Source organism: Coloeus monedula (assembly GCF_965178545.1).
Source record: "Coloeus monedula genome assembly, chromosome: 4".
NCBI lineage: Eukaryota > Metazoa > Chordata > Aves > Passeriformes > Corvidae > Coloeus > Coloeus monedula.
The window spans coordinates 72826764-72844511 of record NC_138784.1 but is presented as its reverse complement, the minus strand read 5'-3'; the positions used below and the strand labels follow the sequence as shown (position 1 = coordinate 72844511).

Sequence of the window (17748 nt, the reverse complement as noted above, 5' to 3'; positions counted from 1 at the left end):
ACGCCAAACCCAAACTTGCACTGTGCTGGAACACAAAAAGGACTTCACAAACCCTTATAAAGTAGGGTTGGAACTGGATGATCTTTGAGGTCCCTTCCGAGCCAACCTATTTCATGGTTCATTCTATGGTTTACCAGCATGTTACCTACACACATGAAATGACACAGAAAAGCATAGACATGACTTATAAAAGCCCCCATCCACATTCAACCCATCCCCACTTACCTGACTCCACGGCTTCTTTAACCATCACAGCACAGTAGGGGTTAATCACCTCCCCCTGGGATGGCAGGTAAGGGCCACTGTCATAGTTGGACAAACCAATACGCAGGAAGGGAGACATGACAAGTCCTGTGCCAAACAAAAGACAGGCGACACTTGGGAGAGAGTCTAAAAATTCTCCTGGTTTTAACCAGCCCCTTATCTCCGTCGGACAGCGGGACGCCGGCCACTAGTTATCCATCCAGCTGGAGCCTCTCTGACTTCCTTCCACGGACTGACCCAGCGCTGCTGGATGTGCCCAAGGTAGTGAAACTCAGCTGTCGGCTTAACCACGGAGCTGAACTCATCACAGGGCTGGAAAAACCCACAAGAGCAGCTCTGAGCACTGATGACTTCACGCTGACCGTCGGGAACGAGGATGACAATGCACAGGAGTCAAATCAGAGCTTTCTTGGCTTGGGATAAACCTCTGCTGTAATTTGTGTTGAGTCACATCAAGAACCTGAATGCTACAGGAATAGAGAGGGGTTTGGGAATACTGTTGGAAGCCTGCAAGCTGAACATGAAACTGTGAAATAGCTGTGCACTATTTATATACAGCATGGAAGGGTTCTCGGGCATTCCTGGGTGCTGAACAATATTCACAAGCTATAAAGAGAAAGTTCAGCTCCTATGAACCACACTGTATAGACAGTGAAACAAAATACCCCACCAGAAAAAACAGCACCTTGGGATTATTTTAAGCAGCGGAAAAGAGAAACAAATAAAATGAAGATGCCAGGAAACACTGCAAAACCTTTGGGTTTAAACACTACAGAATTTTCTCTGCAAGGTCTTTCAAAGCCTTCAGAGAGAAGATTTAGTGAAACCAGAAATTAACTGCAGTAGCTAGTGCCCATCATTGCACCATCTGGGCCCAAACCTGAGATTTACTACCCAACTTTTGTTTCATCATCTGAGCTTGTCATTCCTGGCTTCTCTTCCTGTCAATGGGGAGCAAGAGGCACTTTGAACTTGGCTGCAGATGTCTGCCTTGGACCACCAGAGTTAAAGGACATCAGTGCTATCACCAGCTGTTATCTGTCAAATATATTGACAATGACACACTGTTCAAGCACAACAGCAAAAGGCTGAGTGACTCGTGGTGTGGGATGCAGCCAAGTCTCTTCTGCATTTTACACACAAAAATGATCTCTCTGAAGGGACGCTTCGCTGGCCTCACATGGAAGATGTTCCAGGTTCTTTGCTGGGAATAGCATTTTCTTACCTGTAAATGGTACTTTTCTGACGGATAAGTTCAGTCTCGGAGAGGAGCTTCTCTTTTCATCACAGTTGTGGACAACATGGAAAGGACTTTCTCAGATGAAAGAATGAGGGTAACTGCTCCTCTGGCCGGGCTCACTTCAAAACCTGCCTTTCTGTTTGAGGAGACAGGAGGCAAAACCATCAAGGGGAGAGGAAATCTTGAGGAACGAAGATGTAGCCCTTTGCTTGAGTGTCTTCTCTCTTCCCCAGCAGTGTGGAGGGATGAGTTTCCATCAGCCCCTTGTACAAAAGTTTGGGGCCGCTACAAAACCCAGAACAACTTCCAATCAGCGCATGGCCAGGTCGCAGCAGGTTGCTGTTCCACTTGTATCCTGGATCTGATGGGATCTTCTCCTTCCTTCTGTTTTATAAAACAAAGACAAACAGATGCAGTTATTGCTGGGACTGGAACACCAACTCTTCTGGCTGAGTATTCACAAGCACTGAGCACTCACATTCCAACACTTTCCGACACAGATGGCTCATGAAGACAACTGTCCATGTTCTCTGACAGAGATTTTGCCTTTCCAGGAGGTTTCCCTGAATTTGCTACCCTACATAAGGCCTGTTTATACAATAAACAGTATCTGAAGACTCTTGTTCCCATTTGAGCTCCTGGGTGTGTTAGCCAACAACTGGGCTGAGTTTTCAGGAAAACAGCAAAAAGTCATAAACCAACTTGGATGGATGAGGCAGAGAAAGAGAAAAATATCCTGTGGTTCATGTCCATTGTGTATCCCTAGGAATGCACAGGTCATGGACCTCTGCATGTGGCATTGCCCTCCACTAGGAAAACATCAGCACTTCTGCAAATTTCCAGAAGCTGATGGGGAAAGCAAAGCACCGCTTGGGGCTGGGTATAGGAGATTAGGATGATCTTGGTCTCCCCTGGATGAGGGCAGCATCTTGAAGGATGTTTCACATTAGCCAAGTGCCTGACAAAGCTGCTTTGGAGAGCCATTTGCACTTAGATAGATCCTCAAACACAGGTAGACCTGTGGCACTGCAGAGAAATACGGTGAGTGGTTTATGAGTGCCCCATGGCAAGAAAAGGCTAAAATGTCTGCCTCAACTGTGAGAAGCAGAGAAACCTGATCAAGAAGGGAAAAATCTCTTCATCAGAAAAAAAAAAAGTATAGACATATTTTTCCCCTCTCTGTGTGATGCAGACATTTATTATTATTTAGACATTTTCGTTGTTTCAAAAAATAAGAAGCTTACTTAGTCTAAAGACAAAAGGAAAAACAAATCAAAGGGTCTCTGGCAGCAGAAGAGAAATCCAAGGAGTTGTATGTTCTGTAGCATCAGTGTGGAAAGCTAAAGATGGCCAAAGACTAAAGCCAACAGCTAAAATATCTTCATTGTACCTGTGTGTGTGAACAGAAATGTCCTCTCTGCCTCTACCATACTCCACCAATTCTGGTCACTGCTGGACAAGAGAAGATTATGATCCTCTTCCAATTCCCCAGTTCCTACACTTTTTGCTTTAGGATCCTGTTGTTCCACAGGCAGGAGCAGGAGGAAGTGCAAGGGATTAAGCATTCCCTTACCAGGACTTTCAAAATTCACCTTTAAAAGCTCAGAGTGGCTGTCATAATTATAATCAATATGTTGGGCATCTAAGAATACAAATGTTTCTAAAAGAATCCGAAGTTCTTTTGATGGCTCCTCAGCATGGTGACACTATTGACTCAGGTACAAAAGAAATAAAATTAGGGCTAGAATTCATCACACTTCAATTAAATCAATGTATTCACAACATAGTTAGAACTGTGAAAGCCTCTTGTCCTGCTAAATACTCATATCACTGCTCCAGAAATCATGGGTGGAATGTGCTACAAGACAGCAGTTCAGGTCTGTGGATCAGCTCCCTGAACAGTGACATGTAAAACTTTTCTTTGTCTTAAATGCTGGATGTTCCCTCCCTCCCCTCCAGTGCAATGCTTCATTTTGGCTCTGTGCAATCAAGTACTTCCTGATCAGGTCCACAGATGACGTGGAGTCTTCATTTTTGAAGATATTCAAAAGCCATCTGGGCATGATCCAGGGCAGCTTCTGGTGTCCTTGCTTGGACAGGAGAGGGGGACAAGAAGAGGTCACTTCAAAGCTCAAGCAGCCTGTGGTTCTGTGAAGACACAGTGGGGTAGATCTCACCAAGACCCAGATGTCTACAGCATCTGCATCCTCAGGCAGTCACCTGGGCTCCTGAGAGAGGAACAGAGGGAATTGGCACCCTCAGATCCTGAGCTGGAAACACCAATGCAAGATTTCCCTCCTTCGAGAGTAAATGGGAATACCTGGGTATGATCTGTTCACATGAAGCACCTTCACTCTAAGAGCTGGTTTTGATCAGATTCCTCAAGCCATTAAAACTTCAATAGATCCCTTCAATGTATCAAATCTAAAAGACTTGTGCTGGGACTTCACATAAACCAGTTTATGGCAGGAGATGCTCTGCAGCCTCCAGCAAACAGGTGAGAATTTTCCACCAGCTGCAAAGCACATAGGTTTGGCACACTGAGAGTCAGCACTGGTAAACCAACAGCTGCCCTTATCAGCCTTGCAAAGGCTGGCTCGAGCTTGCTAAAACCAGAGTTTACTGCTGTACCAGCCTCGTGTGAGCACTCTGCCCTGGGGTGGTTTTCTTTACCCTGCCTAATAAATCAGACAGATAACTGGTTTCCTGCTTCTCTCCCACTGTCTTTCCTGAAACCACCTTGGCTTTGGCCCAAACATCTGTTTTCCAGGTCAGATATCCAGCAAACTGCTACTTGGCTGGCATCCACGGCCATAACCAATTAAGGAACAACACAACTCAGCTCCAGCACGGCTCGCTGTAATAGCAGCAGTTTAATTTAACACCAGAAACAGCTGCAGTGGATATGGAGACTGTCTGCTTAATTTCCCAGTGGAAAGGATACTGTGAGGTATCTGAAAACCAAGGATGAAAAAGCAGCTTTCTGTAAGAGGCCACCTGCAACCTCTCCTCCAGAGAAACATTAAATACGGTGTAACTGGGGTCCAGCAATGCTGCACCCCACTTTGCTGGAACAGGAGAGCTCTGCCCACTCTGGAGAATAATGCAACACATGGAAATCATTCTCAGATGATATTAGGAAGTAATAAGCTCCTTAACATCCTTAATCAATTGTGGTTAAGAAGAGAGGAAGAAATGAGCTCCTGGTCCCAGTCAGCGGAAGATCTGGATGGAGGACAGCTGCCTGTGGTGGGATTTGTGCTTTTGCCTCTCACTGACTGAAAATGGATGCATGTTGGACACAGTAAAGATGGCAATTTACTGAACAAGGGCCAAATGAAAAGGGAAAGATTTCTGGGTTTGAGATGCTGCTTTCCTAATGTCATCTAACTCTCATTTTCTCGAGGTCAGAGGGAACATTTCCAGCTCTCTCTCCTTTTTTTTTTGAGGCAAAACTGTGCTTGCAAAACGAGTTCATAATCTTCAGATCAGTATCACTGAGAGGGAAAGGATCCAGGAGTTATAGCTGGAGGGTATGAACTTTCTTTCACCCCCTTTTCAAGGCATCTCCCAGCAAAAGAGGCAGGTCCTGACCCTGCAGAGCTCTGTTTGTAAGGCTGGTGGAGACATGCACATGAGCATAACACACCTCAAGGCCTTCCTGCAGATTTCAGGAGCAACACTGAACACCAGCAGTGATGGCTGAAGTCCCTCTCTCTGTTCCTGGACTCCTCATATCCTACAGACCAAACAGGAGGGAATGGGGATGTAAATAACTCCCCCGAGTGACTCATTTTGGGTGCCCATATCAGCTGTTATTTCAAAGGAGGTCAAACCAGCCTGCTCATGAAGGAGGAAGTTCAAAACCTCTCTGGGTGCCATCCAGCATATCTCACTTTCCTTTGACAAGGATGTGGATCAGAGGAGGAAAAAGAGGGGAATTTGCAGAGCCATTTAATTTTCCCTCTCTCCATAGTCAGCCACCCCATCCTCAACATCTCACAAAGGCAGAGAAGGGAGAGGGGGAGGCAAGCCAGGACCAGCAGTCTCTGATGGGACTGGGACAATACCAGACTCCATGCAAGTAAAGAGCCTCCCAGAACTTCCTGGAACCACTTGATTTCAAAAGTGAGGTGATGCTTCCCACACAGACCCTTTCCCATCACTTGCAGACACAGAGGGCTGGGCAAAGCATTACTTTGCCCTCTGGAAATGAGGCTTTCAGGCTTTTCTAGAACCAGTGGCAGGCACAGGGATGGGTGTTTCTCTTAAAAACCCCCCTGGGATGTTTTGTGAAGCTGTGTTTGGAACAAGTGGTGTGTATTGGTAACAAGAGCTATCTCCTATATAAACCCTACAAATTCTATCTGGACTCTGCTGAGCTCAGGGGTTTCTTTTGTTGCATTTGTGAGGCACAAGGCAAGACCAGAGCCTCAGGTCTATTTTCAGATCTTAAAGATGATTAAACTGCAGTGGAGTGAATACAGGTGAACAGATTTACAGCTGTGGAAGGGTTGGTGTCCATCCCACTGGGGAATTGCAGGAAAGAGCTGTTGGGAATGCCAATGGTCACTACATTCATCTGTGGACTCTAGGATGGAATCCTCAACCTTTCTGGCAGACACATGTATAGCTGGGCCTTAAAAACAGAGAAATTGTGCTTTGCTATCCCCTTAGGTCTCCTCATAACAATTCCTTCAACATGACATAAACACAGGCTGTGCCCAAGGATATGGTTCAGCTTTTCACCCCATGTCACACTGCAACTTCCCAATCTCTTCCAGCACAGCCTGATGTCTCTTTAGAGCAAATTTGTCTAAAAGAAACCTCTATTTTCTCTGCTTGACCAGCGAGTTTGCAGCTGCATCCACCCCCTGGTCTGACTGACCTGGCTGGGATGCGAGGGCCTGTCCCAAGCAGGAATGATGATGATGATGTGTGGGGGTGGCATGCAGCAACTGCACTTTGGCTGGGACAAAGAGGCTGGGAAATCATAGCCTGGCTGCCTGGGAAGAGATTAAGGGTGGATTCACATGGATGTACAGAGACAACTGCACTGCACATATGGGCTGCCACCCCAGCTCCCAGAACACGCAGCACGGAGATATAAACATTTGTAGGGGTGCATCTTCCCATCCTAAAGAGAATATTTTAAATAAAGCCAAACCCATCCTGGAGCTGCTGTTTCGGCCCTGTGGTTACACAAAGATGGCCAAGGTCAGTCCTACCACTGATGTTCAGATACCCAGTGAAAAGGACCCAGATTTTAGGGTTTGACTCAGGAGCAGATGCATTCGTGCCTAACAGTGATGACAACTTGGAAAGACAGTGACAAACAGCTGGGTGAGGACTTCACACCAAAACCATCCACTCTGGAATTTGCTTAGAAATGGAAAAAAGGTCCAATACACAGGAACACCACTGAGCAGTTTTTAATTTGCTCATCAAGGAGGATACAAATTCTTACGAAAAAGAGAAGAATCTCTCTCAGACATGCCATTTGTTTTCCTGCAGACAACATGAATTTATCTGCCTTGGCAGAGCTTTTAAAGCTGAAACCCTTGTTATTTGTGCAAAATGGAAAGAGAAGTAGAGCAGACCCACCAAATCTTTATTTTGATTAAAACCCTCCAGGCCCTGTCCCTGAAGCCAGGTCAAACCCCTTTTTTTCCTCACATTTAATGAATTTTTGTCATGTATGGTCCTGAAACAAAGCAATTTTTCTCACTTGTACTGTTAGAAAAATGCCCAACTATTCAGTTTACTCTCCTTTGTAAAACTTTTCTCTTTTTTTCTGCATTTTTGGGGTCCAGCGTATTAAGAGAAAATTGTCAATTTTGCTTCCTTATTTTCCTGGAAAGCTTCTGGTTATTTTCCTTCATTTCTGTAAGATCTGGGCCACACAAGTTAAAAAGAAATGTTTCCAAAGTATTTATCCCTATTGTACTTATTTATAATTTTTAATATTGTATTTTCAGGTTTTGTCTCCTAACAAGCACAGACCAAGCTAGAAGTGGCAGTGCCCTGTTTATCAAACACTGAACACAAAATTCTTTCAAGAGATTTTCGATGTAATAAGGGAAATAAAAGTATCTTGAACTGAGATGTAGCTACAATATGTCCTCTCTTTTTTCCTCTTGTTCATTAGCACAGTAATTTCTGTATTTCTGCATGATTTTGGCACTGGTTCATAGATTTCTTGCTATGGCCTTTTGGGTGTTTTTGGTGCTTTTTTTAATGACACAGGTGGAGTGTTCCTTAAATACTTCATCGTCTTGTACCAGGATGTTTTTTAATGCACTGACTTCCTGCCAGTGCCAGCATCTGCACCTATTTTTTTACTTTCTTTCTCTTAAAAAGAAAGAAAAATCCCATGGAGGGGTACAGCCTTATGAACATCCTTCCTTCAGCAGGCACAGTTTCATGCTGTGATGAACCTCATTCAGCAGCAGAGGTATTTAATGTCTTTGTTTAATCCAGAAATCTGCTCAGGGTATTTGGACCCTGGATTACAGAAATGTTGGGCTGGAAAAGAGCATTTCAGTCACCCCTCTGCCACCCAGCAGACTGTGTCTACACATCATCCTTGTGGTATCTGTCTGGCCATCTGTCAGCAGTGAAGCTTCTTGTGTGCTTGGTGTTACCACTCCTCAAAAAAGTGGGCAAATTTACCTCAGAAACCTCAGATCATAACTGGAGTCCACACTGGACATGCACACCTAATTTCCATGTGACAAAATGGACTTTGGAGATGTAGGCCAGGCTGGATGGGGCACTGAGCAACCTGGGATAGTGGAAGGTGTCCCTTCCCATGGCAGGAGGTGGGAATGAGATGATCCCTAAGGTCTCTTCCAACCCAAACTATTCTATGATTCTATGTATTTTAGGAAACTAGTTTTGATCTAGGATTGTCCCACGTTTCTCCAGATCTTGCGCCATTATTTAAAGAGAATCAGTGTTTTCTCCTCACTCCTCTGCACTGGATGTTTCCTCTCAGGCTCAGCAGAAAGGAACTGCAAAAAGATGTCTGACCATCCAGAGAATTCATTTTAGGCACCCCAACACCACGAGCCCAGCTCTGGTCCACAGCCCTCAGCTGCCTCCTCCTTGCCTGAAATCCTCCCAGGAAGTCTGCAGGAATCTCTGCCCCTGTGAGCACCTGACCCAGCTCACATTTTACAATGAACAGCACCAGGAATATCTCAGGTAATTCAGCTTTTCCCACACCTTTGCAGCTTCCTGTTTATTCTGTTAATTACATAAATATATACTAAAATTGGAAATATTTCTTTTGCAAAGCAGGTGCTGGCAGATCTACAATTTCTGCCTTCATTCTCTGCTCCATCAATTTTTGTTGCCATGGCTTCACCACAATCACCCCCAATTATTTTGTTTGTTTGTTTATTTGTTTCCCTCAATCTCAGGTGCCACATCTGTGCCATCTCTTGTCAACACCATCCCAACTCCAGCTTCCATGTCCTTCCCACTCCCAGTGCCTCTGGACTCCAGCCACCGCCTGTAATAAACTCTGATATATAATTTCCTCTTCTTCAGTCATATTCAATTTAAAACTGCACTTCTACTTAAATAAAGAGGGTCTGGCTCCAGTTAGGCTGAAAGTCCTCTTCCCATTTATAGTCTGGTGTCCTGTTCTCAGTGTCAGAGCTCCAGATCAGTTCCTGGGAGACTTTCCACCTCTCCATATCTTTCCACTCCACTCACCATTGAACTCACATCAACTTTATCATTTATCCACCAGTTTCTTTCTGTGCTTCTGCCCTTAGTTATCTCCCTGACTGGGAGGGATATAGGACACACAGTGGGTGGAAAAATGAAATATAAAACACAGAGAAAATTAATTTTTGCCCAAAGTGCTGAAAATCAGGTTTTGGGGATATTTTGTTGTTGTTTTACTTTCTAATTTAGTTTCTGGTTTTTTGGTTTGCTTTTTTTTGATATCACCATATGGCTGCTTAAGCAAACCTTCATGAGTTCATCTTCCCACTGTGAGAAAAGCTAAATCATGAACATGCAGACAAAAATCTGCTTCACCTCAGCATCGCTGTCCCAGCTCAGCTAAGCAGTGCAGAGCCCAGGGAATGTGCTGTCCCTCCTCCTGCACACACCACAGGCCAGAGAAAGACTCAGTCACACCCTTTGGTGTCCAGGTACACTCACAAAATCCCAAACTGTGACACACTGAAGGCCCCTTCCCTCTCCTCTCCACCCAAAGAAACCAATCCCCGACACCCAGCATCAGAAATTCACTCTCCTACCTCCTCCATACACATTTGCATGTGGACTATTCACCCCAGGCTCTCTTCACACACAGCAGAAAGAAAGAAACCTGCTGGGCTTTCAATTTCCATTATCCCCACGTTGCTGACTAAAATGGGTCAAATGCCTGGTGGCCTCAAATGCCTCTTTCCCCCCAGGGCTGAGGGAAGCCAGGCCTGGTTCAGGTGGAGGTGTCTGTCTGGCATCCCAGCTTCTGAGGCAAGAGGGGATGGCTCCCACATGGGGGGTCTCACCTGCCAGAAGCTGAGTAAATTCAGAGATCAGCTTATGGGTGTTTTTTCTGCATTGAAACCCCCATGAGCTAACACAGGTATTGAAGATAGAGAGAAATAAGCTGAGGACAGGAGGGTTTACAGCTCTGCCAAAGTACAACAGACTGAATCAAAATGCACTGAAACCTTTATTTACTTTCCTTGGGGTTTGAATCTGGTCTATAAATAAGGCAGAAAGACAATGTTAATGACTAGGAACTGGAAAAACTGTCAGAGTCCATATAATTGAATTTTCTAATGAAGAGATTTGGTAAAAGCACCATCCTTTCCAATTTCACTACAAAATACATTGCAGAGAATCACCTTGCATTGTTTGGGGGGACAAGGAGAAAAAGAGATGTTTTCAGGAGTTCTTTATTTACTTAAACAATGTTTTAATTGTTTTAATAACAATGACTGTAGTTGTCCTGACACCCTCCCCTGGCATGAGGGGGAGGAGGGACAGGGGAGCTGAAAACGGAAGCTGGAGGATGCACGTTTTTTACTATTTCACCTGTGCTGTAAATCAAAACATAAATAGCAAACTGTTACTGTAAGGGTGGGAGGGGAAAATCTGAGTAAATTCAGCTCTCAGCACGTGCACAGTGCTTCAAGATAAGCAACAGTGACTCCCACAACTGCACTTGTCCCTCTGTTTTCCACGGATAAGTAGGGTATGACCTTGTCCAAATCCCATTCACAAGTCAGAGCAGATCTCCATAAGCCTCAGCTGTTCTTTCTGCTCTTTCTGTTCTTGACATATCAGCCCCAAAATGCCTCCTCTCTTGCTCAGATTCTCCTCCCACCCCAGCTTTCCCTGACTTGCTGGTGAATTAGGTGAGAAAGAGGAGCAGCCTCACCAGCACACAGATATTCCACAGCAAAGTGAAATGATCACATCAAAAACCTCCTCAGAAGAAAACACTTGGATCCAACTGAAAAATTAATCACGTGTTAGTTTAGTTTTGAAACAAAATCAAGCTAAGCTTCTGCTCCCAACAAAATCTGGAGTCAGGTTCCTGGGGATTTATGGCACCAGGTGACCCCAGAGCTTGGCCCCTTTGGGAATGTGACATCCTGCTGCTGACTGTGGTGTTCCTGAGAATCCCTGGGGATTGTTAACTGCTATTTACAAAATCATGGGGTCGTAACAAGACCAAGCTGAATTAGGACTTCACTTGGACCAAGGCAAAGCTGAAACATGCCTGTATGGTTCAGGAAAGTCACTCCAGCTTTATGTGAGTGTGTGTGATCTCCTTCCCCACCTCTGGAAGTGTTCAAGGCCAGGATCTGAGCAACTTTGTCTAGTGGAAGGTGTCCCTGACCATGGCAGGGGAGTTGGAACAGTCTTTAACCCAAACCATTTTGTGATTCAATGGTTCTATGACAATCCTACTGCCACCCTCTAGCAATTCTCTCTTTTACGTTTTTGGGAACTTTTTTTTTTTGGTTAAAAAATAAAATTAAGGCCACATATCTGGGCAGATTAAATCTGGCCTCTCAAACAGAGGCACTTAGCCCAAATGAGGAACTGCTGTTGTGTGTTTGATCTCAAGGAAAGAATTGGGCACAAAGTGATGAGCTACTGCATCAATGAGGACAGACAGAGATAAAATATTCCCCTACTAAACCCAAGAAACACCTTGCTGTCAGTCCAAAGCTAGGAGTACATTTGTCAGAAGGGTTCTTTACTCACAAAAAAACCCAGAATAACTTCACAAAACAACTCAGCCAAAGCCCTACAACCAGTCTGCTTTGAGAATCCTCTTTCACGCATCCCTGAGATGAGCTACACTAAACCCACACTCTCAGCAACTGGGTGCATTTACAGCGGCGTGACAGCCCTTCTGCTTTTTGGGATGGACTGGGTTTTTTTGCTTTTCCAGAAACATGTGGTGCAATGACATTTGAGGCAGGAATTGCACTTCCTGGCCTGGGTGGGCAGCTGCTGTGCAATAAAATATCCCAGTGTGATGGCAGAAGAGGAATCTGTGCTTGATTTAGACTATTGTTTGGGGTTTAGGCTGTCTGTTGTACTCTTCCTGGATCTTCCAAATGCCTCATACTTCATGGAATCATAGAACGGTTTGGGTTGGAAAGGATCTTAAGGATCATTTGTCATGGGCAGGGACACTTTCCACTAGACCAGGTTGCTCCTGTACATTGCACTGATTCCCCACTGCTTCATCACTGTAACTTCAGCACCAGAGCCCTTCAATACAGTGTGTTAGACATAAACACAGCTGAATCTATACCTTAAACCTTCACCCTTCTGCAGGAGGGAGGCCTGTACTAGCTGTCCCCAGCCCCACACACCCTTCTCACCTCTTCTCACCATAGACCTGCCTAGCTTGTACCTGCCTCATTGTTACCAGCACCTTTTTCTCAGTTTTTTTTCTCCTCAGGTGTTTTCCTGACTCAGATTGCAGTCCTGATTAGTCTGAGGTCTAATCCACCTCCTCAGCTCAGGGATCTGCTTCTGCAGGCACACTCACACCCTCTCCCATGTTACTACCAGTGTCTGGGATGACCTTTTCAAACCAGTTTCAAACATTATTTTCCCGCCTTTCTAAATGATAAAACCCATGGGTAGCAGGCGATGAGAAGTACTTTTTGTTGCCATAGAAAATTCTGGTAAATATATCTGATAAAGAATCACTTTTTCAACTAAAAAATACGCATATTTTCTGAGGAGAAGTGATGTAGGGTCTGAAATGTTTTGATAAAGCTGACCAATCACAACAACTCATCAATAAGGTTCCCACATATCCTTATTCTTTCTGCCAACCAGATTTATCTGCAGATCCACACCTTCCATGAACACTACTGCCATGGACACTGGGATGGAGCCAACACCTTTCTGCACCACATGAAGAATTAGTTTTGCAGCTTGGAAACCCCAGGAAATAACTGAATGGAAATGCACGTATCATCTTTAACCAAACTCCTACAAGACACAATAACAGTGCTCAGAATCAAAACATCTTTGTTGTGGACCAAAATATTTCCATGAAAGAACTTAAAAACCCTGACCATCTTCTGTGTTTCGGAAAGGAAATCATCTTCGTTTCTCTGGTACTCTAAAGCCATCTTAGTCTGTAACCCTGATGCTCCCAGCTCAGATCCTGCTGTTTTAACACCTTACCAGGAAACAGGTCAGTGTGCCCAGGAAGAGTTGGAATCTTGCTACACACAAGGCTGCAATACCTCCTTCTTCTTTCCATCTCCTTCTTTCACCTTTTCTACTTCCATATGTGCCATGGCTTTGCTACATTTGCTTTCACTCATAAACGTTGTATATAAGAATATGCATGTCATAGGGTCAACTTATTTTTATGGATTCATGTGTTTCTCATCCCCAGCTCACGTCAGGGCAGTTGTAATTATGGAGAGAGTCCTCCCACTGACATGTTTGCTGATAATTACATCCTGATAGGTACAAAAGCTTTTTAATGTCATTTTTGGATTCCTTTACATATCATGGAAGATGTTCCAACTTCCTCCTGTAGACGTCACATCAACTACTTTCCCTTAATTGTCCATGGTCTGGTAACCCTGGATGAAAACTGATTTTTTTTCATCACTGTGGGTGCCTTGTCTATGCCAGGAGATGGTACTTTAGTAAATGAATGCAGATTTCTCATTAAAAAACCTTGGCAGCGTTCAAGGCCAGGTTGGATGGTGCTTGGAACACCCTGGGACAGTGGAAGGTGTCCCTGCCCATGGCAGGGGGGTGGAACTGGATGATCTTTAAGGTCACTTCCAACCCAGACCATTCTGTGATCTATGATTCTAGCAGAATCAGGCTGAATATGATACATGGATGGCCCCAAGATTCATCACCTCCCTGTCCTCACTTGTTTACTAATGGGAAATTGCTTTTGGCTTTCAGGGGTGGTATTTCCTATGCACATGCCCTGACTATTTTGTATTTCCTGCAGATAAGTGGGATGATAAGGAAAAGAGGATACACTGCTTCCAATGAATGCCAAGCACATTAAATGCCATAACAATTGAGGCAGTTGATTACTGAGAAGCAATCCAGCCCAAAATGGGTCAAATGTCAGGTAGAAATGACCGTTTAAAAAAGAAACAAAACAGAAAGATGTCATGTTGAGCTTATCCCCTGTACATCTCATGAGCCTTCATGGCTCAGATAAATATGAAGAAATTCATTGGAGAGATAATTGAGCCCTACATCCTCACTACACGTGGCACTGGGGTGACAGAGATGGGGCACAGTTTTGTAAAAGCTGCACCATTTTCTTTTCATCTCACCCTGGGTGCATCCTTTAAAACTGTACACTTATTCCACTCAGCATCTCTGCCCAGAAGGAGCAAACTCAGCACATGTTCTTACACATAGGTGGAAATAAAAATATCCCCAAAAGAGGTGGCACCATTCTGCCCCAGCAAACTGTTCCAAAGCAATGGTGTTACTAAAAGGCATGATACAAACCAGAGGAATTATCCATTGCTAAGACATCTGGGTGTGATTTGAAAAGTAATTTGGGTCCCTTCCACTCTCACCATCACAGTTAATAAATGTTATCTCTGCTACTGGATGTGATCTGGCTGGTGGTGAGATGAAAAATCTCCAACAGGCCTGATAAATAACAATATTAACACAAAGCAGCAACGATGCAGATAAATCACAAAATTGACACAAACAAGCCATGATACAATAAAAACACTGTGCAATTGGCTACAGAGAAGGGTTTGCAGTTTAGGCTGCCTTTGCCAATGTTTTCCTCCCAACCAGGAGCTGGATGCGAGGCGTGGAGGCAAACAGAGAACAACAGCACGGGATGGAAACAAACTGTCAGTGAGTGTTTGCAGGCTGCTTCCAATGTCAATCACCAACGTTTCTGCGTGAGAACAGGCACGTGAGCAACCCTGTGAGGGAACTGTGCAAAGCTGCAGGTACCTGGGACTACAGGGTCAAGGCTCTGATTAATCCTTTACATCATTTCACACATACAGGTTTTGGATGTTCGTACTCCTGTATTGACTTTCTCTTCCTTTTCTGTTTTAGGAGTCAATTTTTCGAAGCTCAGGCAAAGAACAACACTCTGTTTACACAAATCCCGGCTTCAGCAAAATGGGAAGCAACAGCAGAACTTGTAGCCAAGTGTTTTAACTTGGATCCACAAACATATGCATTAAAAAAGCCAAGAGCAGAACAGCCCTCCTGGCAAAGTCCTGGAAGGTGCTTCATACTTCACCTGCCTCCCAGGCTGCTGCTGAGCTCTTTGCAATTAAACTCAGATAATGCAAAAAGAAACCAAAAAGAGTTGCCTTCAGAAATTATATTCACCGTATCCTTTCCTTCAGAATAAAGTGGGGGAATAAACTGAGACTAACCTGGAAAAGATCCCAAGGAAGAAAAATAAAACCTGGCATGCTGGGAAAGCTAAGCTGCTTCTCTTGTTCCCTCCATCCCTCCTTCCTTGTCTCTCCCTCTTTCCTTTTAGCGCTCTACCTCTGATGGGATACTGAGCCACATGCTGCTTCTCTGAGAAGCTCTGAGAGTCAACCAAGTGACTTTCTTTGAAAGGAAACACACTTGAGGCAGAAAAAAAGACCTTATTTAGCTTTACCCTGGCAGTGTAATAACCCTCACAGCTCTCCTAGGGGTGCAAAAAAAAAAAAGCAAAAAACAAAACAAACTGAAAAGGTTTCCCCAGTGTAGCAGCCTGAGTACCAAACCAGCCTGGACACAGGGGACAGCTGAGCTTCTGGGTGGAGGTTCAGGAGGGAGATCTGAATCTTCAATAGGGCTTTAAAAATAAGCAATCACAGAACACGTGTAAAAGCAAGGAGAAACTCTAACTAAACTCTCCATTGCCTGTGCCAGTGAAGCTGGCATCATCTTAAGGCAGGGAGTCTTTCCAGGCTAAAACCTTTGCACAGGCTGAGCATCACTTGCTTAATTCACCACGTGTCCTCACAGGGGTTGGCTAAAGAGTCATGTGAGGAAAATGAGGGATCCAGCAGGGCTCAGGGAGCCTTGGCAAGTAAAGGCTGGCAGACACCAAAGTCTCATGCCCAGCTGAGACAGCAAAAAAGAGACAGAGGCAACAACACTGGGATTCAGATTCAACTCTGCTGCCAGGAGTTCAGGCAATGGCAGCTCCTTGGTGAACTCCAGGAAGGCAGCATTTTAGGAGGCCATCTGATACTTCCAGCTGAATGCAGCCCTGCTCCACCACAACCAGGTGGGACAAGAACATCCTTGGAGTAGGTGCTCCTTGCTGGGTCCTTAACTCTGCTCCTAAAGCACATTCCCCAGAAACTCACAGTGCCTGGTGGCCTCAACAGGGATGTGAAGTCCTTTCTTCAATTAAAAAGAAGGATAAAAAAGAAATACAAAAACTGCACATCCAGGGCCTCAAGGACTGGGCTGTTCAAAAATACTAAAGTTCAAACATTGTCCTTTTCACTTCAAATAGTTCTGCTGCTCCCCCCGCCTTTTTTTTTAATAACAAGTTCAGTGAAACTTTATCTCTTCCTGCCCTAGTAACCCTACTAAATAATCTGCTGTTAGCATGACTCAATTGAGTGGCTTTCAGCTGCTGAAGTGGGTTTTTTTGCTACTGTTCTTTCATCGGTGGAAATTAAAAAAAAAAAAAAAAAGGCTTTTAAAAAGCTTTCCCCATCTGAAAAGTATCACACTACTGGAGATTAAAGTACAGCCGAGAAGCTGGTTACTTGCCATGTAGTTGCAATTAAAAAGGATCCGATTACACCCAAGAGTTTAACTCCATTCGCGTTCAACGTGCGCGCAGGGAGCTCAGCCAGGCTGGGGCTTCGAGTCCCCTCCTCCGAAAGGAAATGCAGCTCGAACACGGCGGAGCGGAGGAGGGATGGAGGCCGTTCATTCTTCTTTAAGTGCCCAAATCTGCTCTCAAACTTATCGCAGCTCCTGTTTCTAGAACATTACAAACTCGACCCAAAAGTGATATACCCAGCTGCTGAGATACAACATCGCATCTAAAACTAGACTTCTGTCTGGCTGTCTTATCCCACACTGCTGTAACCATGAAACACCTACAAAACATCGCTGAGCCCAGCAGGGGAAAGTATTTTCCCTCTCTATTTTCCCCAGTTTGTTCACTGTGTTGACTAAAACTGTTTGTAGTCGGTTTTCATTGTGTTTCTCACTTTCCCCTTTGCTGTATGAAGAGACACGGGAGACAACAACACTCTTTTTTAAAGGCAGGAAAATGTGATGGCGAAACCACAAACACTGGTTTGAGACATCAGGTGTAGAAGCTGAAAGCAATTTAGACTCTTATTTACGGAAAAAAAACCCCCATAAAATCATGAAACACAACTCTCTGGACAAATGTCAATTTGTCAGCTTTAAAACCCCGTAACAGCAGAGCCGGTGGCTGCAGCGGAGCCAGGGACGGTGAAACACCCACAGCACCGAGCAGTGCCCTCAACTTTCCCGGTGCTGCTGCACAGGTTCTCCCTCCGGGGGTCCCACTCGCCCCCGGAACATCGCCCTGCAGCGGGACACCCGGCCCGGCCCTGCCCGCGCATCCCCCGCGCATCCCCCGCGCATCCCCCGCGCATCCCCCGCGCATCCCGCTCCGCCGGCGGTACCTGCTGCCCGAGCCCCGCAGCGCGGCTCGGCTCGGATCAGCTGCTTTCGGCTCAGCTCTGGTCGGCTCGGATCAGTCCCGTTCG

At 45.0% G+C, this 17748-nt stretch overlaps 1 protein-coding gene across 1 annotated transcript in view; it reads right to left on the bottom strand.

The window, feature by feature from the left end:
* The window catches only part of PRKCQ (protein kinase C theta), a 35854-nt gene extending 35098 nt beyond the window's left edge, over window positions 1-756 (bottom strand). The window contains exon 1 of the mRNA XM_082280888.1: window positions 226-756. Within this exon, the coding sequence (XP_082137014.1) occupies window positions 226-343 (118 nt within the window). The 5' untranslated portion in view covers window positions 344-756. The remainder of the gene's footprint in view (window positions 1-225) is intronic.
* Window positions 757-17748: the final 16992 nt, after the last annotated feature.